We start from the raw sequence: 27,025 nt of genomic DNA on the forward strand, positions 1-27,025 counted from the left end.
CTGTCTTTTCTTTTTTTCCATTTCAGCATTGTAGTTATAGAACAGCAGTAGGCTGGAAGGTGGGGCAGGAGAAGGCCCGACAGGGAAGGGTCCTGAGCATAGAGATGAAGCTTTCCAGGCAGAAGGAAAGCTGTGCAGGGTATGAAGGCCTCAGCAGGACAAGCTGGTATGTCCAGCCCAAGATCTCAGAAACAGACTAGGTAGTAAGGCTGCAGTCAGAAAGGGAAGGTGCCAGGAGACCTGGGTATGAAAGTGGGGCATTATTCTAAGCACCTTGGAAACAGGTGAGTTTTAACCCGGGGCAGGGGGGTGTTTGTGATGAAATTTACATTTCTTTTTTTTTTCAACTTTTATTTTTGAATATCACAAACTTCAAAAAGTGAAGCTCTGCAAAACGGAACTTTGAAAGAATTTTTTTTCTTTTAGAGATAAGCAACTTCTCCAAACTTTGCCCTGTTGGGCACAAAACCAACACCCCTTCCTTTCCTCAGCCCCAAAGAAGTGGCAGAATATGAAGATGCTGACACAAGGAGGCCTGGAGCAAGCACCCTTGCCTTTCCACAAGAAAGGGAACAGGAGCTGAAGATGGCTGGAAGTGATAAAACAAGTGTGATCTGCATTATCTCTGGCTCCTGCCTTACTGTAAAAGGCCCTTGTCCGCCTGAACAGGGGGAGATGGTAACTAGAGGCAAACAGGCCCCTCCATCTCCTCCGGAGCTTTTGTTGAATAAATCCTTTTATCGCTTTTACCAAAATATATGGCCTCCTTTGATTTGATCAGTGGTGAGCAAAGTGGCGGGAAAAAAGACCAACTGGGCTTGTAGCCAGAAGATGGAAAAACTGCAGTTGTTTTGGAGAAATAACAAAAAGGAGATATTGCTGATTGAATATCAGTAATACTTGGGGAGGAGATGGGAGAAGGGGAGAAAAGAAAAGAATCCTGGATGTGAGTACTAGGGCGGGCAGGTTATGGTAGTGCCATCCAGGAATGAATAGTTTGGAGTTAACCCTCCATGATCTTAACGTCTTCCCCAAGATTTATAGATTTGGCAAAATGCTTGCTTTAAACACGTTTGCCCTCGGTAAAACAGGTTGTGAAAAGTGGATGAGTCGTGTATAAAAGCTCAATTAACACTATAAGGCTCCTTACATTCCCACTGCACCCCTAATAGTGCAAATACTTTTTTTTCCTTCGGAGAGGCGGAAGAACATGCCCTAAGGCGGAGGTGGGAAGCACAGACTAAATGAATGAGGAAGCAGGACTTCCAGCTGGGACCACGCCAAAACTCGCCCTTAGGGCTGTGCGCGACCCCCCACCCGCACATGCGCACTGGGCCCTCCGCTAACACCCCCCCCCCCCCCGAGCATGCGCGGACCGCTTGGCGCCAACTTCAGATCGCCGCGGCTTGCGCCAGCCTCTGAGGTCTGTTCTCGGCTCCGGGATGATCGGCCAGAAGACCCTCTACTCCTTCTTCTCCCCGAGCCCCGCCAGGAAACGACGTGCCTGCAGTCCCGACCCGACGGACCCCGGGGCCGGCGTGGCAGCCGTAGCTGAGAACGGCGATGTGGCGGTGAGGCGCGGCAGGGACCGCCTTGGGGGCTGGGGATAAGAGGGAGGGAGGCAAGGGTCCTGCCTGATTCGGGGGGTGCGAGAGCGCGCCACTGACGTGGTAAATTGGGACTCTGTGTTCAAAACATTTTCCACGTGTTTGAAACAGCCGCCGCCATCCCTCATCGGCCGCCATGCTGAAGCGCTAGCCAATGGGGACGAGCCCCTGGGACCGCGGCTCCAATTGGCGTCCAGTTGGCCCGCCCTGCTCAGCCTTTCGTCTAATTAGAAGAGGGCGGGGCGGGATTCCTGGAGAGCATTTTTGCCGCGAAAAGGCCGCGTGGGGACGCCTGTGGCGGGTCCCACGGGGGCGGGGCTCTTGGGTGCAGGGTCCCCAGTCCCTGGAGTCCCTCAGGGGATCCCACGGGGCAGCCTCACAGCCCCTCCTGAATCGCAGATCTTCTGATTGGGCCCCACTGGCTCGCGTCTGCTCCACCTATGGGGATCTTTTGCCCAGGGCCGCAGAGTTTGGCCGGGAAGTTGCGGGCTCCAGGAAGAGAATCGCTGCGGCTCTTAACCCGCCTCTGTGGGGACCCCTTGCAGGCCAGCCCCGCCAAGAAGGCCCGGGCAGGGCAGGAAGAGCCTGGCACGCCGCCCTCCTCGCCGCTGAGCCCCGAGCAGCTGGACCGCATCCAGAAAAACAAGGCCGCAGCGCTTCTCAGACTCGCAGCCCGAAACGTGCCCGTGGGCTTTGGGGACAGCTGGAAGAAGCAGCTCAGCGGAGAGTTCGGGAAACCGTATTTTATAAAGGTAGATACGGAGATTGGCCTTTCACGGGAAACGCGGAGGGACCTGGCCTTTTGTTAGTGTAGCAGGCCAAATCTATGTTTGTATCATGTTTTGCTTTCACTAGACTCGTATTTTACCTCAAATGCCGTTTTTAGCGAGTAAAGCGGGTCATCGTGTTCTGAATCCGCATGTTTATATTGGTTAGAGTTGTTTAAGACTGTAAGGTGTATTATGGCTTCTTTTAAGCCACTTAGTTTGCTCTCCGAGAACGGTTGGCCTTGTAAAACTACCAACCAGACTGAATGAAACCGTGCTTGCCCTTTACAAAGGGACAGTTGACACTGTTGGGAAAGTAAAGCAAAACAAAGCAACTTTGTTCCGGCTTAGAGAAAGCGAGAAGGAATTGATGTGATTGAGCAAGTTAAGTGGGGAGCAGATACTATTTTTGTTTGTTTATTTACTTTTGGAATTTGGATTTAAAACATGGAAAGGAGGGCCGGGGATGTAGCTCAGTGGTTCTGGCGCCTGCCTTGAAATACAAGGTCCCAAGTTCGATCCCCAGTACCTTCCCCCCAAAAAACATGGAAAGGAGCTAGATAGGGTTTCAAACAGCTTGAGTGAGGTTTCTAACTCAATTCTTATGGTTTCCAGTGCGAATCTGATTTTAAATCTAGTTTATCTTTTAAATTAGCTAATGGGATTTGTTGCAGAAGAAAGAAAACGTTATACTGTTTATCCTCCCCCACACCAAGTCTTCACATGGACCCAAATGTGTGACATACGAGATGTAAGTACAACTTTTGAATTTTATTATGGGAAGAGATCAAATAGTGTTTCGTTAGGGGCACTGGAGTTAAGCCACAGTCCATAATTCAATAATAAATAATACTGAAGTGGTGAGGTTTCAGTCTATATTTACTCTTTAACCTTTGCTATGTGCTATTTTTGCAGCAGAAAATAAAAATTTGTACATAGACCTTGTGTGTGTGCGCTCTTGTTTTGTAGAAAAATTCATTCCTTTTTTTTCCCCCTTTTGTGTTGCTGGGGTATAACTCAGGGCCCTGTGTGTACAAGGCAAGCATTCTACCACGAAGTAACACCACCAGTCTCCCTTTACTATTTTATATATTCCTGCAAGCTTATTTCAGTGATCATTGATCAATTTTTTAAAATCTTGTTAATCATGGATAATGTAACTGGGAAAGTGAAAATCTATATTCGGAAATGCCCAGAGAAATGTAGTGGACAAAAGAGGCAAAAAGAATGAAACAGTTACATCTTAGAAGTAGCAAGGATAGTGGTTTCATCGCCTGCGCAAGGACCCGAGTTCAATCTCCAGTACCAAAAAAAAAAAAAGAAGTAGCTAGGATGGGCTGAGGGTGTGGTTAGTAGTAAAGCACTTGCCTAGCATGCCTGAGGCCCTATGCATCCCCATCACTATCCCTCAAAGTAGCTAGGCTGTGCCACTGAATTATCAGTCAACTTTAAGTATGAGTAATATGCATCATTGAAATCTATTAATTTTCCCAAGCTCATTTCATGTAGGAGCTTTATCAAACTTATCACGACTCACAGTGCTATTTTTTTATTGGTCCATTTTAGATTTACAAAGTAACATCATAGAGAATTTGTACCTGTAAGTGATATATCTTGCTTCTTTTTTTCCCATTCTCTCCTCCAACCCCATTTCTCCTTTATTTACAAAAGCTTTGTTTTCACTTTTTTCCTTCTATTCTCTCTTTTTGGACCCTTCTTTACTTTCTCCCTCCCCTTCCCTTATTCCCTTCTCATTTGAACATTTTCTTCCCATTTCCCAATATCTACTACATTTTCGTCCTTACTTACACTTGGTTTCTCACACCAGAGAAACAATGCGGTATTCAAACATGTCACAGTGCTAAATTAACTGGTAGAAGAAATAAAACAAGGGAACAGAGGATAATGCGTTAGTGGGAGACCCAGCCTCTAAAACATTGTGAATTGAGTCTCTTTCATGCATTTCATAATGAACCTAAGGGCTTCTTGAATCTTACCTGGGTGCAGTCTTTGCTGTTGGGGAAGTATGGGAAAGCCACAGTAGTGAAAAGGCCATAGCGCCAAGCAAAGGACTGGAGGACTCATTTGAAGGAGGAACTTTGTAATACACGTTTTTGTTAGTGAGACTGCCTTTCCTCAAAGCTAAGATGGCTACACCACATGATAACAGCCTCTATATTGTCGTGACATTTTAAAAATTCTTTTGGTTTTACAGTACTGGGGATTGAACCCAGAGAAGGCTGAGCTACATCACCAGGCTTTTTAAAAATTATTTAATTATTTTAATTTTGAGACAGAGTCTAGCTATGTTGCCCAGGCTTGCATCAAGTTTGTGATCCTGCTGTGTCAGCTCCAGAGTAGCTGGTATTACAGGTGTGTGCCACCATACCTAACATTATTATTTTATTTATGGCAGTACTGGATTGAACTTAGGGCGTTCACACTGAGCTACATCCTCAGCCCTTATTTAATTTTTATTTTGAGGCAGGGTCTCACTAAGTCACTAAGTTCCCCCTGCTGGGCTCAAATTTGGAATTCTTCAGCCTTTCAGAATGCTGGGATTATAGGTACATGCCACCAAGCTCATCTCTATATTTTTATTTTTAACTGACATATAGTAGTTGTACATATTTATGGGGTACAGTGTGGGGTTTCAATATGTGTAATGATAAGATCAAGGTAACTGGCATATTTACCACTTCAGGCATTTTTGTTTTGTGTTGAGTGCCCTCAAAATTCTACTAGCTATTTTGCAAAAGTATTCAATTAATTGATAGACATTGGTCTATGCCAGTGATGGCAAACCTTTTAGAGACCGAGTGCCAAACCGCATCCCAAAACCCCCTTATTTATTGCAGAGTGCCAATAGTGCAATTAAATCTGAATACTGAGGTTTTGATTTAGAGAACACAAATCTACATTAACATCTTTTGTCTTAGAAGAAAAACACAACACGCATGGCATGGGTTCACTACCACTGATCTATGCTATGTCTCCTCTCTTTGCACCCTTCCCAGGTTCTGCCAACCATTACTTTGACATCAACTTTTTGTGTATGCTCTCATTTGTATTTTATTTAATATAGAAAATCCATGCCAGTATTAGGTATCATTGCAGTGGTAATGAAGAAACCAGGTCATGAAACAGTTAAGTCTTTGTGTGTTACTTTTAGTTGGTCCCCACCGTGTAACTTGCCCACACTGGCTGGTGTAGTTGGCACTTTCAAGGTCTTGACCGCTGGGCTTCCTTTGTTCATCCTGTGTGCAGTTGCCGCTTGGCAGCTCTGATCACTTCAGTTTCCTGTTCAGAAGCTTTCAAGGAACGAAGGGCTGGCAAAACAGCCTGCTAGGCCCTCAAATAGGGACATGTCCTACTGCCCAGCCTTGCCTCTGTCTCTGCTCTGGAGTCTGACAGTGCAGTACCATGCAGTATTTCTGCCTTTAAAGAACCAACTGGATCCATCTGTGGCACTTCCTTGAAACCTGTTGCTGACTCCATTGTGATTGGGTTTTCCTCTGAGATTTTGCGATACCTTCAGCTTGAGCTGACACCAGGAGGGGTTAGGCTTTATTCTTTTTCCTCTCTCCCATTTTGTAAGCTGGGATAGGAAGTTAGTATTTAGTGAATATCTTCTTCAATCAAAGAAGTAAAATAGGTGGACAAACCATCTTGGTAAGACAGCCATGCCTAATACTTAGAAAATTTCACAGTCTTTATTGTATGTAGTATAAGAATTTTGAATATAGATAACTCCTTGTTTTTGTAAACTAAGTCCTATTACATTCAGTACTAATTTACTTCTTGTTTGACTGTTGTGCAGTGTCCTGAATATTATGTGTAGTATTCTGATGTATAAACAAGGAAGACTCAAGAGTATCAAATCTATGCCTCTGAGGCTGATGGGACCTTGGCCTGCTTTGCAGATGAGCATTAGGGGTCAGGTTAGGTGATTTACCTGAGATCATCCCTTAGCCAGGTCTGGAGCCTGGAGCTGGCAAGCTTCCCTGCCAGGCTGGGCTGCTTCACCTTGGAAAATATGCTGGTGACCCAGTGAGCAGTAAAGTCAGAACCAAGAACTTACTGGTTATGGCAGCATTGGTCTACAGCTAGACTGGAAGGATGCAGAGGGTGTGTGCTGAGGAGGAAGGTTTGGAGAGAAGCAGGGGCAGAAGCAGGAGGGTGAGGTCAAGGCAGACAGTTTATCTGGAGGCCTGCATTTCAACACCTGGGAGGCCGGTACCTCATTGTTCTTCATTGCCTCTTGCCACTCATTCCTCTAGCCCTTGGACTGATCTCTTTATTCTGGTTTCATCTGTTCCATCTCTAGGGGAATAGGCCTCTTTGCTCCTAGTGAGGAATCTGAATTGTATGAAGGTTTAAAATATGTTGGGCCAGGGATTTAGCTCAGTGGTTTTGCTGCCTGCTGCGCAAGCGCAAGGACCTAGTTCGATCCCCGGTACCAAAAACAAAACAAAACAAAACAAAAAAATAAATAAAATATGCTTGTCCCTTGACAAGCCACTCCCCATGATGCACAGACATGAAGCACCAGTACCTAAGGGCATCTGTACTTGGAGCTCACTGCAGGGTTTTTCCTTAATGAACAGTGCTGGAAATAAGTGGACTGCCCATGAGTAGGGACTGAGTGCTCTATTGACTTAAAGCCTACAGTGTTCAGCAGAAGACACACAAAACATAGGGTAATGAGTGCAGTAACTCCAGTTATATGGGTAATTAAAATTGTTAACTTGGGGGCTGGGAGTGTAGCTCAGTGGAGCTTGCCTAGAATGCTTCCCTAGCATTCTGGAAGCCCTGTGTTCAATCCCCAGTACTATACACACACAAAATAGAAAATGGCTAACTCAGAAATGGCTAATCACTGTGTGTTTCTGGATGTTGAACTTTTTACAAGGTGTATTTACTTTTGTAACTTGAAAAGTGAAGAAGGTAAATGCAAAGTTGATCCCAACTTGTCTCACATTTGTCAGAGAAAAGGTGCACAGCACATCTGGGTGGTGCAGTGAAGGATAATGGGGATGGGAAGTGACAGTACCAACCAGGGCTCTCCTCCTCACATTGTGACCCTCTGTGTAATCAGCCAAAATCACGTGTTTTTTGGGACTGAGCACTGTAGTATTATCTAATTCTTTGTAACCTGTTGTTCACAGGTGAAAGTTGTCATCTTGGGACAGGATCCTTATCATGGACCCAATCAAGCTCACGGGCTCTGCTTTAGCGTTCAAAGACCTGTTCTACCCCCACCCAGGTACAGTTGCTGTACACATGGCTTGGGCCTGGCCTCAGTTGCTTTCAGATGTGTACTCTGCAAATTACAGGTGCTATTGTTTTGAGGACCTTGAGTAGCCGTTAGAGGAGGAAGATTTCTCAACCATAGCACTGTTGAGTTGAATCATTCTTCACTGTGGGGAATTGCAATGTCCTGTGCACTGTAGGAAGTTCTGCGGGAGGCAACACCTTCCCTAGTTAAGAACCACTGCTTTGAAGAATTTGATATTTAATACATACAAAGTTGCCTGTAGGCCTGTAATCCCAGCAGCCCAGGTAATTTAGAAACCTTGTCGAATTTAAAAGGGGGCAGGGTGCTGAGAATGTAGCTCAGTGTAAAGGCCTGGCTCAATCCCTGGTACCACATACACAATAATATATACAAATATAATAAGGATATAGGCTATAAGTATCAGTGAGGAGGTGGTTGTATCTGGTGGACAAGTTTCTTTAGTTCTTCCAAAGTGCTTCTCTGTTCCGTAAATCCCAGTATAGATCAAAGGAAAGATCTTTGGCATACTTACCCATCAGAGGGGCTAGAGGTGTTTATCTCATGAATCAGGGTCATAGGTTCCAGTGTTCCTTCCAAGGACTGGCTTTAAACCTCTAACCTTTTCACTGTATCTTTAGAGATTACTGAACTTGCAGAATTATGCTTAAGATTCTGTGTTTGTTTTTTCCTTTCTGGCTTGCTTGCAGTTTGGAAAACATCTATAAAGAGCTGTCAACAGACATAGATGGCTTTGTTCATCCTGGCCATGGAGATTTATCTGGGTGGGCCAAACAAGGTAAGCCTACCCCTGCTAGGTATGTCTTGCACTAACGCCAACAACTTTTTGATCTGTTTGAGCTTGCAGCAATCCTGCTGCCTCAGCCTCCAGTGTGCTGGTCCCAGCACTCACAGGAATGTGCCACCACACTGGGTGGGTTTGTTAAATATTTAAATGGCTAAATATGTTTTATCCTGCAGCCAGTTTTTAAATATTTTAATTGTGAGAGAGAAACATTTGTTCCTATTATAAATATTGTTATTCTTTGGGATGAATATTACATAGATGTTTTTAAAAACAATTCTGATGACATATAACACGTTTTTATTGCCTTCAACTAGAAGATGCCAAAAAAGCAGAGATGCAAATAGAATGCCCTCTAATCTTGCCCAGAGGTCGGCACTAGTCATGGTGAAACACTCTTTATGATCTAACTTCATTCAGCTGCACTGGGTCCTATAGAATAGAGCAAATGGTTTCTGGGTCTAACCCCTGTTGTCAGGAGCTTTCACTGCTGCCTTTGAGCCTTCTTTTCACCTGTTTCTGTGGCCTGTGTTCACAGGTGTCCTCCTGCTCAACGCCGTCCTCACTGTCCGGGCCCATCAAGCCAATTCACATAAGGAGAGAGGCTGGGAGCAGTTCACTGATGCAGTTGTGTCCTGGCTCAATCATAACTTGAACGGCCTCATCTTCTTGCTCTGGGGCTCTTATGCTCAGAAGAAGGGCAGTGCCATTGACAGGGTATGACTTTTTAAAATACTTTGACCAGGGCCGGGGATTTAGCTCAGTGGTTTTGCTGCCTGCTGCGCAAGCGCAAGGACCTGAGTTTGATTCCTAGTACCAAAAAATAAAATAAAGTACTTTGACTAGGCTAGAGAATTCTAGCAGTCACTGCCACTGATATGTGGTCCTGGGAAATCCACATTATGAAATGAGTCTGTTAGAAATAGAAATAGAAAACTAAGCAGAATTCAGATAAATTATAGGAACAGTTAATTGTGTGTGAGGAAGGCAGCTGGCCAGTTTGCAGTTTAGTGCATTTAGTAATATAGGCATCGACTCACAGTGGATACAGAGGACACAGAAATTCCTGGGTTCCCTCATTTAACACACGACCCCCCGGTGTGTGATGAATTGAGGCAGTGTCCTGCCTCCAAGAAATTTGGAAGCATATAGAAAATGAGGAATTCCACTTAATCAGAAACTCAACTTCCCCATGAAATTACTTTTAGTGATAAGCACTAAAACCTAGTTCTGATTGTGAATACCCAACCTGGCAAGTCGCATCTTTTAAATTTCCACCCACCCTGCATGCTCCACCATCTTGGAACCTCTCTGCTCTTTCCCATTCAGTAACTTACGCACCTGTGTGCTGAGATCTGGAGTCCTCCTTGAACTCCTTTGTTTCCCTCTTGCCCTCAAGTCCTGTCCATCAGTGAGTCCCATCAGCTCCACCCTGGGGACTTCCCAGTCCTTCGGCTACTCACAGGCACCCTACCCTGCTCCTGCTCTGGGGCTGGCCATCTGCATTTCTCCAAAGGACCATCATTAAACCATGTGCAGGTGGATTAATGACGGAGTAGCAGAGGGGCTATTGGGGATGGGAGGGAGAAGAAGAGTTAAGGGATGGTTTAATTTGGAGAGATGCTGAATTGGGAAGTGTGAGTGGGGAGAAATTATCTCATAAATGCTTTAATAACTGAGATCAAGGGCTTATTTCTGGTGCATCAGAAATGTGTGGTGACTTTGAACTTGACGGTTTGTCAGCAGGCATCACAGTGTGTGCTGAATTTACTTAATAGCAGAGGACTTAGAGGGTAGAGGGAATGCCTTATCCCCATTTTACATTGGGGTTCAGAGAGACAAGTCACATACTCAAACTTGGCATTGAATGGCGGCGCCAGGATTCGAGCCTGCCCCAGAGTTTGGGATTCTATGTTCCCAAGCATCTGGGGAGCAGCCACCCCACCCCCTACCTCTAGGCAACGTTTCTAAGCGTAGTAGATACCAATGATTGAAAGTAGTGTAATCCCAGGTACTTAGGAAGCTGAGGCCGGAGGGTCACAAAGGTAGTCTGGACAACTTGGGAAGACCCTGTCTTTTTATTTTGGTACGGGGGATCGAACTCGGGTCCTTGTGCTTGCACAGCAGGCGACGAAACCACTGAGCTAAATCCCCGGCCAGGAAGACCCTGTCTTAAAATGTAAAGAAGGCCTGAGGAGGTAACTCAATGGTAAATCGCTTGCCTAGCTTGTGTGAGGCTGAGTTCAATCCCCAGTACTGCAAAAAAAAATTTCTTTTAAATATACCAAGAGATTTGAAAAGTCTCTCTCCCATCCTAGCTTCCTTCTGCTCAGTTTCCACCTGGCTTGGGTGAGCACTGGCTTTAAAAAATTTTTGATACTGGGCCGGGATTTAGCTCAGTGGTTCCGTCGCCTGCCTCACTGGCGCAAGGTCCCGAGTTCAATTCCCGGTACCAAAAAATAAAAAAAAATTTCTGATACATCCTTCTAGAGTCTTTATGCATGTACAAGCAAATAGTAAGTCAGATTAAAAGCATCTTAGAATGCATAAGATATTTTCAGAGGTTTTTCTTAAGGAAAGAACTGCAGAGAAAAAAATCTTGAATGAATTTGACCATGAATGAACTGCTAACATGGTTATCCAAGTAGGAAAGAAGTGTGCCTGTCATTTCTAACCTCTGCACCTTAGGTTTATGGCCAATCTAATTCTTAGTACATTTGTTATTATTAAACCTGATTTAGTCTAAAAGTAAACCATTGCTGAAGAAACTCCATCATTCAACCATGTTAAATATCTCTAGCAAGTCTCCTAAGCAGTAGATCTGGTATATATTACCTCCTTACTAGTGTCCCATAAGCCCATCAAATTCAACATTTTCCACACTAAATTCTCCTTACTAAACTTGCACCTCTGTAGTCCTCTGCAATAAAAAATTCCATCTGCGTGGTTGTCTAGCCAGGACTCTGACAGCATGCCAGTCGGCACCCACCTACCTCTCTGCTCTCCTGCTCCTCCTTCCTTTCCTCCCCTATCCTCTCCCTAAGTTCAGTCTTTCATATCTACAAGCTTTCCTCCCTCTGCTGCCTTTCAGATCCATCCCAGGTGCCACATTGGCCAGGATCAGCCTTCATCTGACTGTGCCCGGAGGCTTCCTATGCCTTCTGGGAAGGCCTGGGTTTAGGCTGCTGGGCGGAGCTGGGAATAGCCTGCAGCAGGCTTCACAGCCCTGGCTTTCCTCTCAGCTCCAGGCTGACTGAGCCATCTGCACCCTTCCCCTGTGCCCACTTCCCTGCTGTTTTTGGCACAACCTGTGTCCTGGGTGCTGACTGGGGTTCTTTTCAGGCTGACTTTCCCTTGAGAGCTAGGGTCACCGACTAACAAGGCCTGTGCTGCTTGCCAGTATAAGGCTTTCTCATAATGCTCTACCTGTGGTCACTCGTCTGATGCCTCACAGTAACAAGGTGCTATTGAGCTACATCCTTTTTTGTTTTTATTTTGAGACAGGGTCTCACTAAGTTGCCCAGGCTGGGCTCAAGCATGTGACCCCTTGCCTCAGCCTCTCAGAGGGCTGGGATTATGGGCATGTGCCACCATGACCAGCTTGTTATTGCTCATTTACAGGTGAAAACTGAAATGCAACTTCACCATGATTGCTCAACTGTCAAGTGGCAGAGCTGGGATTTGAACCCAGGCTCTGTGCTCTTGACCTTGCTGGGCTGCCTCTCTTTAATTATCACTCCTGCTGGACTGAGCTTCTTTGAGGCAGGGATGTTCTAAAAAGCTATTCTGATTTTTTAGGTAGTTTTTATTTAAATACAGAAAATAATTGAAAGAAAAACAAAAATGGCCCATAATCTGTTTAGATAATTACAGTTGACATTTAAAAAATCAAAATATTCCATTTTTTGTGGTGAGAAAATTCAGACACTATAGAAAAATATAAAATGGAAATAAATCTCTTCCACTGTCTCTTTCACCTAAAGGAATTACTACATATATATATATATATATTTGATTTTTATATTTGGCATTGCTGGGGATTGAACCTAGGGCACTTGCCTCATTATGTGCCAGGCAAGTGCTCCACCACTGACCTACAACCTAGATCTCAAAACTAAGTTTTGTTTTGTTTTGTTTCTTTCAGACAGGGCCTCATTATGTAGTTCAGGCTGGCCTTGAACTTAACTACATAGTCTGGGCTGGCCATGAACCTGCAGAGATCCTCCTGTCTCAGCCTCCAAAGTACTGGGATTACAGGTGTGCACTACCACATCCAGCAAAAACAATTTTTGATGCTTTTTTTTATTTCACCTTGCTTTTTTTTCACTTGATAGTTTTGAGCTACAGGTGTAGTTCAATAGTAGAGTATGTACCCAGAATGCACATGGCCCTGGGTTCAATTCCCAGCACAATTTTTTTAAAGTATAGGTAATTTGACCTTGTTCTTTCAGCAGCTGGGTGGTGTTCCATTGTAAAAAACTTCAGAAAAATATTTCAGTCCTGTAACACTAGACTTATATGAGGCCGGGTGGATTTTGTTTTTTCCTGTGATATGGGAAGTGAAGCCAGGGCATGCTTAGTTAATTCTAGCCCTTTTTAAAAAATGCCCCCCCCCCCTTTTTTTTGCAGTACTAGGGATCCAACTAAGGACCTTGTGCTTGCAAGGCAAGCGTGGTGCCACTGAGCTAAATCCCTGGCCCACCCTTTTTTAAATTTTATTTTGAGATAAAGTCTAGCTAAGTTGCCCAGGCTGTTGCTGAACTTAATGATCTTGCAGCCTCAGCCTCCTAAGTAGCCAGGATTACAGGTATGTACCACAACATGAAGCTTAGCTGATAGGGTCTCACTTTGTATTCTAGGCTGGTCTTGAACTCGCTATGTAGCCAGGCTGGTCTGAAACTCACAGCAATCCTCCTGCCTCAGCCTCTTGAGTGCTGGGATTATAGGCATGCGCCACCATGACCAGCTTTGGCTGACTTTAGTCATAGATGAAAGCAATGTCAGTTCCTCCTGCTCTACACTCACCTTTGTGTGAGTACACTCGTTGTAGTATCCTTTAGCAAACGTAATCAAAGTGCAATCTGAGCAGAGGCGTTTACTGTATGATACCACCTGGTACTTAGAAATTGCATAGATCCTGCCAAATTGAAGGCTGGGGCTGGTCCTGTACAATGCCAGAGCCTAACAAAAGTAATCACTACAAGTGAGTGTACAAATGAAAAAATTTCTAATACAAATGCTGAGGGTAGGTTTACTTTGAAAGGCGGAGGCATTTAGATGGGGCAAAGGGAATTGCATCCCCAATCTATCACTTACTATTGTTCCTCTTCCAGAAGCGACACCATGTCCTACAGACTGCTCATCCCTCCCCGTTGTCAGTGTATAGAGGATTTTTTGGCTGTCGACATTTTTCTAAAGCCAATGAGCTGCTTCAGAAGTCTGGCAAGAAGCCCATTGACTGGAGTGAACTGTGACCCCACAGAGCGGTGGTCCACCTCTTGGGGTGATGTTTGAGGAGCTGCTGTTGAAGATTTATCAGCTACAAAGTTACTGAAAGTTTCTGTACCATTAAGCACCCTGCTTAATAATCAGAAAAAGCTTCCAAAGAGCACCAAGAACCAGCCTGTCGTTGGATGGCAGCTTTATCCAGGCAAAAGGAGGTAGCAAAGATACCCTTTGACCACTTCTGCGTATTTGAACTGTCCTCCAACCAAGGCAGAGGTGGCTTGTTGAAAAATGTGCACATTTCTTGCAAGACACCTGAGGTCAAATACTCCTTGGTTCTCTTCACCTCCTTTAGCCTTGTGGTTAAAAGGGGAGATAAGCACCTTTTTGATACTCCCATAGTTTGGTGCCTGCTGCTACTTTAGAGTTCATAGGTTACAAAGTATTCTGTGTTTTTGCTTAGAACCTTCCCCCTCCATCTTTTAAGGAGCCCCAGATCCTCCCTGGAGAAACCTTGAGGAAGTCTTGCAAGCTTCTAGAAACCTGGCCCTGAAATTGGGAATCAGTTTCCTGATTGTAGTAGCAGAGGCTGGTATTCCTAAGAATTGTCCTTGGTGTGAGCCTGTGAGCCTTAACAGACCAGCAGTCTAGAAACCGAAACCAGCTAGGTCTTTATCCTGTTCTTTGGGTGCTTCCTGGAGTAGTAGGTGGTGGAATTTGAGTGGAGAGAGTTTTGTTTTTAATGGGGGGGGATGGGTGTTTTTCTCCCAGTGCTTTTGTTCGTGGGGTGGGGTGGGGTGGGGCAAGGTGGCACAGGCTGCCCACAGTGCTGTTTTTGTTTTAATGGACTGAAATCACTTGGAGATTTTTTTTTTTTTTTTTTTTTTTGCAACACTGGTGAGTTTTAACTTTTTTTTAAATAAAATACTACATAGATACATATATTTTTCTCAATCCTTTGTGGTACTGGGGATCGAACTAAGGACCTTGCACTTGTGAGGCAGGCACAGCACTACTGAGCTTAATCCCTGGCCTTCAGTCCTTTTTTTTAAGAGACTGTGTCTGCACCCCTGAGCTAGATGTGATGGAGTTTGTTTTTGTTGTCAGCAGGGTTAAGAAGTTAACTGCGCACATTTGGTAATAAAAGATTGTTGAAGTTTCACTTGGTACAGACTCTTCTTTGGCCTCTGTGGATAGTCTGGCTGCCTTTATACTTAGTGTAGTGCCTGTGCCTGGCCCCCTGGTTGCCAGGGCAACCATTGTCCAGGTGAGGGCTGCCTTGCCTCCAGCCAAGCTCCACTGGGATGGCACTGCTCACCCCCTGCCAGGCCTTGGTAAATTGTGGGCCCGCCCTCTGCCTGGAGCACCCTGACCCCTGAGTTGAGTGGGGCAGGCTAGCTGGAATTGGCTGGAATAAAGCAATGCTTGGGGGATCTTGGCATGCTCATCCTGGCTGTTTTCTCTTCCCATACAGTGACTATTTCTAGACTGCCCTAGAATCTGATGTGACTTCCCTGGGCTTCTGATGTGACCCCCTGGTGGCCTGTAGGCCTGAAAACAGTTGACCCTTGGAACTGGTGGGCTGTCAGGGTGAAGGTATGGCTCCCTTGGCATCTGGAGAAGGAAGGAAAAGATATAATGGGTGTAGCTCAGCAGGAGAGCATGTGGCTTGGTGTGCATTAGTCCCTGAGCTCCATCCCCCACACCAAAATCAAAACAAAGTGTAATGAAGGCTTGTAATGAGTACTTGAATTGAGCAAGAAGGAATACATCTAGTGACAACGTGGAGACCAGCTAGTACATTTGACAGGGTGGAGATAGGACACCATAGTTTTTTTTTTGTTGTTTGGGTGAGGGTACTGGGGATCAAACTTGGTTCCTTGTGCTTGCGAAGCAGGCATCGAAACCACTGAGCTGAATCCCCGCCCCTAGAAGACCTTAGTTTTGCTTGGAATCGTTTCCTCTCCGGGCCTCAGATTCTTTGTGGAAAGGATGATTAGAAGTCTGCATTCTGATCAGCAAATGGGCTTCTGCAGGAGGAAGATGCATCCTCAGTTTGCCTTCTGGTCCCTTTGGGATCTTCCCTGAAGGGCTGCAGTGGACTCCCTTACCCAAGGGAGAAGTGAGGAGGTGGTACTTCTATTTTGCATAGACTTTGACACCTCTTGAGTGCAGGGCTGTGAGTAAGAAGGAGCAGTTACCATAAATAACTCAATAAACAGTCATTTGATGTTCTCAAAAAAAATATAGCTGAATGTGGTGGCCCAGGCCTGTAATCTCAGCTATTTGGGACTCTTAGGGCAAGAGGATTATAAGTTTCAGGCCAGCCTGGGTTACATAGGGAGACCTTGTCTCAAAATAAAAAGGACTGGGGATGTGACTCAATAGTAGAGTGTTTGCCTAGTTTGTGTAAGGCTTTAGGTTCAATCTCTAGTATCAAAGAACATTAAATTTTAAGAAAATTTTATATATATGTGTGTGTGTGTGTGTGTGTGTGTGTATCTATCTTTTGACCTCGCTATGCTTCCAGCCCTTGATGTGCAAAAATGAATAATAAGAATAAAACACTGAACCTTTTAGGCCAGAGGTTGGCACACTTTATATGAAGCATCAGATACTCAATATTTTAGGTTTTGAAGTCGTCTGGTCTCTAGGAAGAGACTGTATCTCTCTATTTTGGGGGGGAACTGGTACATATGTATATCATGATCTTTTTTTTTTTGGTACCGGGCATCAAACTTGGGTCCTTGCCCTTGCGAGGCAGGAGGCAGAACCACTGAGCCAAATCCCTGGCTCTAGGAACTGTTTTACATTTGGAGAGAAAGCAGCTAAGGGCAAAATGTAAACAAACAGCTGAAACTGTCCTAATAAAACTATTTGTAGACACTGAAATTTGAATTTATGATATTTTTTTGTCACTGTAAATGGTTTTTTGTTTTGGGTTTTGTGCTGGAGATTGAACTCAGCACCTTTGCGGTGAGCTACATCCCCAGCACTTTTTAATTTTGAAACAGGGTCTTGTTAAGTCACTAAGTTACCCAGGCTGGGCTTGAATTTGTGATCTTCCTGCCTTGGCTTCCCTCAGTGCTAGAATTACAGATGGGCATGTGCCACTATGCCCAAGGAGTATCATTATAGTTTTGATTTAACAAATATAAAAACCACTCCTAGCTATGTGCAGTGAGGCCAGCCTGTAATCTCAGCTATTTGGAAATAGGCAGGAAGCTAGCCTGTTTGAGGCCAGCCTGGGCAACCTAGTAAGAAGACCCTGTCTCAAAATGTAAAAGAATGGTATAGTGCTTGCCTGGGTCTTGCTTGAGGCCCTGGGTCCAGTCCCCAGTATCTCAGGACAGAAACTCCTAACTTGGGAGCCATAGTTTGTAGACCGTTGGGTGCTCCCACTGTCTGGCAGGATGGAAACAAAAAGAGCACTGGGTCAGCACAGGAAAGAAGAAATTCCCCAAGAAGGGAATGTTTGAGCTGCATATTGAAAGAGATAGTTTCCAGGTCAGGAAGAGGAAGGACAGCATTTGGGAGAAAGGCAGTCTGTTCAAGGCCAGGTAGCCGGGACTCTTGAGTGCTGTGTACTGATTGGAGGGATCCACAGGGCACGGTGTGGGACTCCCAGGACATCATGATCCCAGGTAAAGAGGAGAGGACCTGCTTATGGCTTGGCTTTCAGGCTTTTGAGATTTGTAACCTAGGGAAATCAGTTTTGCAATGTCGTCTCAGAACCCTAAGTTGTAAAATAAGTAGTTGTGTGAAAGTTCAGCCAACATGATTCCTGTCTCCTCCCTTCTCAGGTAAGGAGAGGAAGTGCCCATGGCTTGGCTTTTAGGCCTTTGAGTTTGGTAGCCTAGGGAAATCAGTTAAGCAAATGTCATCCTCAGAACCCCAAGCTGTAAAATAATTAATTGTGTGAAAGTTCACTACCTGATTTTGATTTGAAATCTGGTGGGGCAAATTTGTGATGGGATTGTTTGCGATTTTTTTTTTTTAGTAGAGTAATGTGTTATTAAGCTTGCATTCAGATGGTGCATTCTCTCTACCTAGAATTCACTGTCCACCTCAGCTTCCTTCTGGTAGAAGTAGTATTGGGAAAGGTTTTTGGTGGAGAAGCAAACTTGTTGGTGTAGGTGAGTAGCAGTGGCTTTTTATCCATGCTGAGCTTGCCAGGTGTCTGAAGAAAAACAGATAGGGGAGCACTGGGCTACTTTTGGAGGGTCCTTGATTGTCAGCTTGGCCTACCCAGGCTGAAACACTGGTATTTTTGCCTGCTAGAGATGACTATGTTCTCCTCCTAGAGTCCTTCTGATGCTTTAATTTGGATCTGACACCTTCTAGATTATCTCAGTTGGAACCAGTTTTTAAATTATTATTGTTATTATTATTATTATTATTATTATTAACCATACTGGGAACTGAATCAGGGCCTTACACATTCTAGGCATGTACTCTTACCAACGAGCTATATACTCCCAGCCTATGTACTTAATGTACGCATGTACATATGTACTGGGGGTTGAACCTAAGGCCCTCACACCCCAGCCCTTTATTTTTCTGAGACAGGGTCTCAATAAATTGCCCAGACTGAGCTTGTTCTTGGGATCCTCCTGCCTCAGCTTCCCAAGGTTACAAGTGTGTGCCAACATACCTGGTTTACTTTTTACATTTTGGATGTGTGGAAATGAGAGTACTGGTGAGTGGGCCAGACCAGGAGAGCAATACTTTCTGACGTTTGCTTCTCAGCTGTGTATTTCCTCTGTTCTTTGTCTTTCTCAGTTAGTGGTACTCGGGGTGAGGCGAAGGGAGGTCAGGAGGCTTCCAAAGAGTGGTTAGTGCTCCTGGAATTTGGGCAAACTTTAAAAAATATTAGTGCACGGCTGGGATGCAGTTCAGCGATAGAGTGCTTACTTAGCATATGTGGAGCCCTGGGTTCCATGTCCAGGACCACAGAATAATAACAATGCAGACTCTATTTGCTAGAAATTCTGATGTCCCTGGGCAGCAGGCACCTGCATGTTTGTAAGGTGTCTGGTTTGCAGCAGGACCTGTCAGCTATGTGGTCACCTAATGATTTTTTAAATCTTAGCAAATAACTAGATATGTATGACTTTCTAAATCTAGGGTAGTTTTGAACAAATATGTTCCTATTCTTGTGTTTGGTGGAAAGAAATCATAAGTAACTGGTTAATTCCATTTGTGTTCTAGAAAATACCTACATTTTAAAGAGATATTGTCAAGGGAGAAAAAGCCATAGGATGGAGTTCTTCACCTGTGTGTCTAGTCCCTTGGAAAATACTGAATTTTGTTAGAAAGATATTAAATGCCTGTAAGGAGTAGAACATTATGCTGGAGGTTCAATGTGTATTCATTTTCTCAACTGTACAAAGTACTTGATAAGAACACTTCAGGCTCAAAGTCATTGGTAACATCAAGATAAAAACAGTCATGCCAGGCTGATTTTAAAGCCTAATTTTGCCACTGTCAACATCCTGCTTAGGTTACAATTAATGGCATCATTGGAAACATGTTTTTAAATTTTCTTTTTATTCTACAGGGGCCAGAACCCAGGACCTCACATGCTATTCCAGTGCTCTACCACTGAGCTGTACTTGAAGCCAGGAAGGAAGTTTTCTTTTTTTTTTTAAATAGAAAAAAATTTTATTTTATTTTTCATTAAGTTTATTCGTACATTTTAGGTATACATTATGATGACATTCATCATTGGGAATTTTTACCTGTACATAATATATCTTGGTTCTTGTTTTTTCCCCATTCCCTGTCCCTCCCTTGTACCCCTCCCTATTTACAAAAATTTTGTTTCTGTTTTTACCTTTTCTCATGTTTTTTTCTTTTCCTTCTTTCCTTTCCCCCACCCCTCCTCCCTAATTCCCCTTCCCTTTGGATCTTTTCTTCCTATTTCACATTATTATACATTTTGGTCCTCATTTATACTTTCAATTTCTCACACCAGAGAAACTATTCAGTATTTACATGTGTGTCCTATTTATTTTACTTAAGGGTATGGCCTCAATATACATTCATTTCATTTTATAAAAAAACACCACATCATCTTTATCTAGTCACCAGTTGATGGGCATTTGGGCTGTTTTTAATCTAGTTATTACAAACTGTGCTGCTATAAACATGGGTGCATATATCACTGTGGTATGATACTTTTAATTCTTTTGGGAAGATAACCAGCAGGGGAATAGCTCCTAGTTTTTTGAGGAATTTCTTTTATTCTTTTTTTTTGGTACTGGGGATCGAATTCGAATCCTCCCGCTTGCAAGGCAGGCGGCGGAACCACTGAGCTAAATCCCCAGCCCCTGAAGAATTTCCTTTCTGATTTCCACAGTGGTTGCACCAGTCTATGCTCCCATCAACAGTGGAGAAGGGTTCCTTTTTCTTCATAGCCCCTCCAGCATTTGTTATTGGTTGATTTCTTAATAGCAGCCATTCTTTCTGGAGTGAGGTGGAATCTCAGCATTGTTTTCATTTGCATCTCTCAAATGACCAGGGACATTTAACATTTTTTTATGTGTTTATTTGCTGTTTCTATTTCTTCATCTGAGAAATGCCTGTTCATTTCAGGTGCCCATTTTGGGATTGGATCTTTAAATTTGGGGGAATCTCATTTTTTTTAAGTTCTTTATATGTTCTAGGTAGTAGACCTTTGAGGAACCACTAGTAAAACTTTTTTCCCAAATTATAGGTTGTCTCTTCACCGTGTCGGTGATTTCTCTTGCTGTGCAGAAGCTTTTCAATAAGATGCGATCTCAGTTGTTGATTCTTTATGCTAATTCCCGTGCAACTAAGGCTTTGTTCATAAAGTCTTTTCCTACACCAATATCTTCAAGAGTTCTACCTAACCTATCTTCTAGAAGGTTTAGTGTTTGTTATAATATTTAGATCTTTTTTTTTTTGGTACCGGGGATTGAACTCAGGTCCTTGCGGTTGCGCAGCAGGTGGCAAAACCACTGAGCTAAATCCCTGGCCCAATATAATATTTAGATCTTTGACCCACTTTGAATTCAGTGTATGATAAGAGATATGGGTCTAGTTTTAATCTTGGCAAGTTGAATCCCAGTTTTTCCAGCACCATTTATTAAAGAGGCTATCTTTTCTCCAGTGAGGATGTTTGGCTCCTTTGTCAAAGATGAGGTGGCTGAGTATGTCTAGAGTTATTTCTGCATCTTCTAATCTGTTCCATTGATCTTTGGGTTTCTTTGCTAGTACCATGCTGGGTTTTTTTTTTTACCATGCTGTTTTTATCACAGTAGCTTTGTAGTATAGTTTCAAGTTGGGGATTGTGATATCCCCTGCCTTGTCTTTGTTGCCTAGATTTACTTTTGCTATTCTAGGTCTCTTTTGGTTCCAAATGAATTTTTAGATTGTTTTCTCTAGTTCTGTGAAATATGCTGTTGGAATTTCAATTGGGATTGCATTGAATCTATATAGCAGTTTTGGAAGTATGGCCATTTTCACTATATTGCTTCTTCTACCCAAGAACAAATGATGTTTTTCCATTTTCTGATATCCTCTTTGATCTCTGGGTCAGAGTGCTGTAGTTTTCAGAGTAGAAGTCTTTTATTTCCTTCATTAGGTTGATTCCTAGGTATTTTATTTTTTTGGATGCTATTAAAAAGGAGTTATTTCTGTAGTTCCTCTTTCAATGAGTCTGTTGTTTGTTTACAGGAAGGCAGGCCCTTGATTTTTGAGTGTTGACCTTGTATCCAGCTGCTCTACTGAATTTAGTTATTAAGTCTAGAAGTCTTGGTGGAGTTCTTGGGGTCTTCTATATAGAGTAATGACAATTTAATTTCTTCATTTCCTATCCTTATTCCTTTTATCTCTTTCTCTTGTCTAATTGCTGTGGCTAATGTTTCCAGAACTATATTGAACAGCAATGGTGATAGCGGACATCCTTATCTTGTTTCTGATTTTAGCGAGAAAGATTTCAGGTTTGACCATTTAGTATGATGGTGGCCATTGGTTTTTCACAGATGGCTTTTATCAGGTTGAGATAATGCCCATCTATTCCAATTTTTGTGTTGGATTTTGTCGAATGCTTTTTCTGCATCTATTGAGATGATCATATGGTTTTTGTCCTTGGCTCTGTTAATATAGTATATTGCATTTATTGATTTACATATGTTGAACCATCCCTGCATCCTTGGGATGAATCCCACTTGGTCAGGGTGTATGATCTTCTTGATGATCTTCTGTATTCTGTTTGCTAGTACATTATTGAGGATTTTTGCATCTATGTTCATTAGGGAGATTGTCCTGTAGTTCTCTTTTTTGGTTGAGTCTTTCTCTGTTTGGGAGATCAAGGTGGTGCTTACTTCCAGTTACGAATTTGGGAGTATTGTTTCCCTTTCAATTTCACCGAAGAGTTTAAGCAGAAGTGGCAGTAGCTGTTCTCTAAATGTTTTGAAGAATTCAGCAGTGAACTTGTAAGGATCCAGGCTTTTCTTTGGTGGTTTGTTTTTAATTACATTTTCAATTTCATTGATTGATTTGGGGTTGTTTAGAATTTTTATATCTTCGTTCAACTTTGGTAATCCATCTGTATCTAGAAATCCTTCTATTCTGGGTTTTCCATCTTACTGGAGTACAGGTTCTCAAAGTAGGTATTGATCCTCTGGATTTCTGCTGGGTCTGTTGTAATTTCACCCTTCTCATTTCTAATTGGATGGTTTTGTGCATTTTCTTTCCTTTTCATAAGGTTGGCTAAGGGTTTGTCAATTTAAGAATCAACTCTGCTTCACTGATTTTTTGTATCATTTTCTTAATCTCAGTTGCATTGATTTCTGCTCTGATTTTTGTAATTTCCTCCCTTGTATGAGCTTTAAGTTTGTCTTGCTCTTCTTTTTTCTAGAAGCTTGAGGTTCAGTATAAGGTGGTTTATTTAAGGTTGCTCTGTTTTCTTAATATGGGTATTCACTGCTATGAATTTCCCTCGTCAGACTGCTTTCACCGTGTCCCATAAATTCTGGTGTGCTGTATTAGCATTGTCATTTAATTGCAGAAACTGTTTAATATCTTCTTTCATTTCCTTTGTGACTCATTGGTTGTTTGTTTGTTTTTTTGTTTTTTTGTTTTTGGTACCGGGGATTGAACTCAGGACCTTGTGCTTGCAAGGCAGGCGCCGGAACCACTGAGCTAAATCCCTGGCCCCAGGCATTGGTTGTTAAGGGGGATGTTACTCAATTCCATGTGTTTATAAAGTTCTTGTAATTTCTTTTGCTATTGATCTCCCATTTCATTGGTCTGATAATACACAGGGGAGAACTTCAATTCCTTTGCATTTACTTAAACATGTTCTATGAGCTAGTATGTGGTCTATTTTGGAGAACGACCTGTGTGCAGCTGAAAAGAATGTGTATTCTGATTTTGTGGGATGGAACACTCTGTAAACATCTTTAAGTCCATTTGTTCAAGAGTTTGGTTGAATTCTAGTATTTCGTTGTTGATTTTTTTGTCTGGTTGATCTATTTGTCACAGTGGGTTATTGAGGTCCCCCACTACTATTGTATTAGTGTTTATATGATTTTTCATGACCATTAATATGTTTTATATAGTTGGGTACACTAGTATGTGGTACATACATATTTATGATTGTCATCTCTTCCTCTTGGGTTGTTCACTTTACAAGGATGTAGTGACCTTCTTTGTCTCTCTGAATTAGTCTTGGTTTGAAATCCACTTTGTTGGCAAATAGGATAGCTATCCCTGCTTTTTTTCGGGTTCCTGTCACATGGAGTATTGTTTTCCACCCTTTGACTTTCAGCGTATGAATTTCTTTTTGAATTAAGTGTTTTTTATATGCAGCATATTGTTGGATCTTGCTTCTTGATCTATTCTGCCAGTCTGTTTCTTTAGATTGGTGAATTGAGACCATTAACATTGATTATCATAACTGATATGTATTGACTTATCCTTGTCATGATCTTTTCCTGTTGTTGGATTCCCCTTCCCTTTGCATTTAATTTCTTACCTTGCCTGATGCCTTTCTGTTGGACTTCATGGAGTTGTGACCCTCATTATCTTTTCCTAGGATATTTAGAATTTTTTGGAGTGCTGGTTTATTCTGCTGTGGAAACTTTCAGTGAAATTTTTAATTTCTTGGATATCTGCTTGAATGTGTTTTATGTTTTCTAATTTTTTCCTATGTTGGGTTTTCATGGATTCTATCATTTTCCTCAGCTCCTCTATTTTTTTTAATCTGTGTCTGCTCTAGAATTATTAATTATATCTTTCATTATGATCACCATCTCTGTTGTAATCTGAGAAATTATTTCTGAATTCAGTTTTTTGAGAGCCTCTTTCATTACCTCCCTTGTTACCGGTTCAGGGAGTCCAGGTAGTTGGCCTTCAGATTGTTCCATGTCTTTGCCCTCTGAATTTGCTTTTGGTGATCTGGAAGTCTGGGTTTGCATCTTGTTTAGGTGTCTTCTCATTCCTATTTTGTTGTTGTTGTTGTTAATGTTTTTAGTTTAATTCCCTGGCTTGATGCTTGTATATTATTTATTGCAAGTATCTTTATTGCCAGTATTTAGAACCTATAGGGAATTTCTACTTCTCAGAGGTGTCTTCCAAGTATAGCTGGTTTTTGGGTTTTGAGTCTGTAATGACCCTTAGGCAATCTCAGTCTTCGTATACCAGGAAGAACAGCTGAATAAAGCAATCACATTACCTTGGCCAAACTAGTACAATCAGCATCAACAATAGCATCAAACACAGCTTAGAAAATGACAAATTGTGGTAACTATTTATCTGTCACTCTCTACCACATGAACTGGAGTTGAGGTTATATATGAAAATCTAGGACCAACCAGAAATATGTTTGCAGTAAATAAGCCCTTCAGTATAGCAAATTTACCTTACGGGAAGAAGACTTTGAAGGAGTTGGGGTGGGGGGAGTAAAGAAATAGGAGAGGGAAAGGTTGAAAATAGGGCTAGGAAGATCATGTAAACTTGTGGAAACTGGTGAAAACAGGAGGAAAAGAGGGAAAGAACAAAAGCAAGACGAGAACAAACTAACAGCAACAGGAAAACTAGAAACTACTTCTTAAAGAAATAACAATCAAGAAAAAACAATGAGAAAAACAGAAACAAGAAAGGAGAGAACTAAGAAGAGGAAGAAAGGAGAAAAGGAAAAGAAAAGTCCCCTTCAAGGCATGTCTCTACTGTCACCATTAGACATTGTGGGCAGCAGTGTGCAGATCCAAGTCACTTATTCTCAGCAAGCCAGCTATAGTCCACCGAGATTCAGGCTGGCTTCTGGTTGTGAGGCCGGGATTGAGCTCCCTGACCTGTGGGTTTGAACTCTGCCCAATTCTGCTGCAGGTTTGAGCCGCCCCTCCCCACAGCAAGTCTGGGTTGGGGTAGGGGGCTGCTGATCCCAACCAACCACCAACCGCTCTAGCTGGGTCTTTATTTCAGTGGCTGTCTTCACTCTCCCGGTGGGCTTCAATTCTCAGCCACAAGCCTTGGAGAGGCCCTCTCTCTGCGGTTCACTCCTCTGCCATCTTCCTGAGCTCAGAACTGTGGTCTTTCTGCTCTCTGCCATTGTCTGCATCAGGGAGGTGGGCAGCCCTGGCAGCTGAAGGATGGCAGGCAGGCAGGCCCTGAGCGGCCCCAGAAGTTGAAGAATCAGGAAGGAATTGTTCTAGTAAAGTTTTTTAAAATGCTCTTGAGTTATAGATGGCTTTCCAAGGAAACATGGTTTAAGAAGTGACTTGTTTTTTGGTACCAGGATTGAACTCAGGACCTTGCGCTTTCGAGGCAGGCGGTGGCGCCACTGAGCTAAATCCCCTGCCCAAGTTGTGGCTTTTTAAAGGTATTGGATGGGCTGCGGAGGATGAAGCTGTCTTAGTGGTCTAAGAATAATCATGGGAGTCACCGCTTATCAAGGATGTAAGACACCGGCATGGCGCTGATACAGAGGACGCCTGGGAACTTGCTTCAGTGACAATAGAAATTACAGCTGAGGCAAGAGCATGAGTTTACAGACAAAACCTTTAGCTGAAAAAGAAGAGAGTCTCTTACCCGTGGGGAAGGGACCTCAGCCTGAGGAGAGGAGTAGAAGGGGCACAGCTCTGAGGGAGAAAGGCAGGTGGCGCATTAATAAAAGAACACGGATAGGGCTGTGTTTCCAGGCTTTGCTGGGGAGGTCTGGTAGTTTTCCACTGGGTCGTGAGTATGGTGATTTTTGAGTCTTTTTCTTGGATTTTAGGTGACTTCCTACCAGTTTAGGACCTAGATTATCAGCCGTTCTCACCCTTGGAGATACCATGGCACCCCCTGCTTTCGTCACAGACCTGTCCCTTGTAATAAAAGTAGGGAGTAAGAGGAGGGTGAATTCCCATATTATTAGCAAGGGAAGATGGGGAAAGAGACATGTTGTCCCCTTTAGTGGGTAACAGGTAACAGGCCAAGACCTGAGGATCCCTCTGTTCTCTTGTCCTCATGAAGGTCCCTGTCCTATTTTCAGTGCTAAACTTGGACTGCACAGCTTCATCCTGCAATGCACACTTGGTGCTGCCCAGGTCTCAGGCAATGACTTCAGCATGAGCAACAGGTACAAAGTTCACATCCTGCTCCCAGTTCCAGTGGAGAAAGTCCCAAGATTGTTTATTTGTAGTCTAAGTTGGCCTTGAACTTGCTACATAGTCTAGGCCAGCCTGGAACTCCAATCCTCTGGCCTCAGCTTCCTGAGTGCTGGGATTATAGACATGCACCACCATGCCCAGCCCCAAACATCTGATATTTGATGACTTTTTCTTATTGGAAAATAAGCCCATAAGTGAAGCAGCCCAGGTAGGGTGATGCCTGCCACCAGAGCACTTGGAACCATTCTGCACAGATTCAGTGTTTAAGCCCATTTTTCCACTTGGTGTTTAGTACGGTGCATCTTTGTATATAGAAATCAGGGCCACTGAATGCAATTCCTCTTTCCCTTTGAGAACAATGTACCTCTGTGCGGTTTTTGCCTGCCTGCCGCCTGCTCCTTATTTGTGTTGGGACCTGGAGGTGACCTTTGTCCCATATGTCTGAGAACACTCTGTAACCATAGCATGTGCTGGTTTTCTCTGCTCTGTTCAGCCCTAGCCAG

At 43.3% G+C, this 27,025-nt stretch overlaps 2 protein-coding genes across 2 annotated transcripts in view; both read left to right on the forward strand.

Moving 5' to 3' along the window:
* The first annotated feature begins 1,386 nt into the window (after positions 1 to 1,386).
* Positions 1,387 to 15,061, forward strand: Ung (uracil DNA glycosylase). Its single transcript, XM_013071935.3, has 7 exons — positions 1,387 to 1,571; positions 2,153 to 2,359; positions 3,030 to 3,125; positions 7,543 to 7,640; positions 8,360 to 8,448; positions 8,993 to 9,171; positions 13,788 to 15,061. Exons 1-7 carry the CDS (start codon positions 1,443 to 1,445, stop codon positions 13,926 to 13,928), a joined length of 939 nt encoding a protein of 312 aa, XP_012927389.2. The 5' UTR covers positions 1,387 to 1,442; the 3' UTR covers positions 13,929 to 15,061.
* The window catches only part of LOC101717399 (acetyl-CoA carboxylase 2), a 157,379-nt gene continuing 139,388 nt past the window's right edge, over positions 9,035 to 27,025 (forward strand). The window contains exon 1 of the mRNA XM_087198197.1: positions 9,035 to 9,171. The gene's annotated coding sequence lies outside the window, so the exon portion shown is untranslated. The remainder of the gene's footprint in view (positions 9,172 to 27,025) is intronic.

The sequence above is a fragment of the Heterocephalus glaber genome, unplaced genomic scaffold (assembly GCF_053883595.1).
Source record: "Heterocephalus glaber isolate CG9 unplaced genomic scaffold, H.glaber_assembly_v1.0 deba00001687, whole genome shotgun sequence".
NCBI lineage: Eukaryota > Metazoa > Chordata > Mammalia > Rodentia > Bathyergidae > Heterocephalus > Heterocephalus glaber.

Bases quoted from the DNA above. Each gene is read 5' to 3' on its own strand.
- Ung (XM_013071935.3), top strand. From the start codon at position 1,443: ATGATCGGCCAGAAGACCCTCTACTCCTTCTTCTCCCCGAGCCCCGCC. The intron at 1,572-2,152 runs GTGAGGCGCGGC...GACCCCTTGCAG, and splicing joins CTGAGAACGGCGATGTGGCG to GCCAGCCCCGCCAAGAAGGC. The intron at 7,641-8,359 runs GTACAGTTGCTG...GCTTGCTTGCAG, and splicing joins CCTGTTCTACCCCCACCCAG to TTTGGAAAACATCTATAAAG.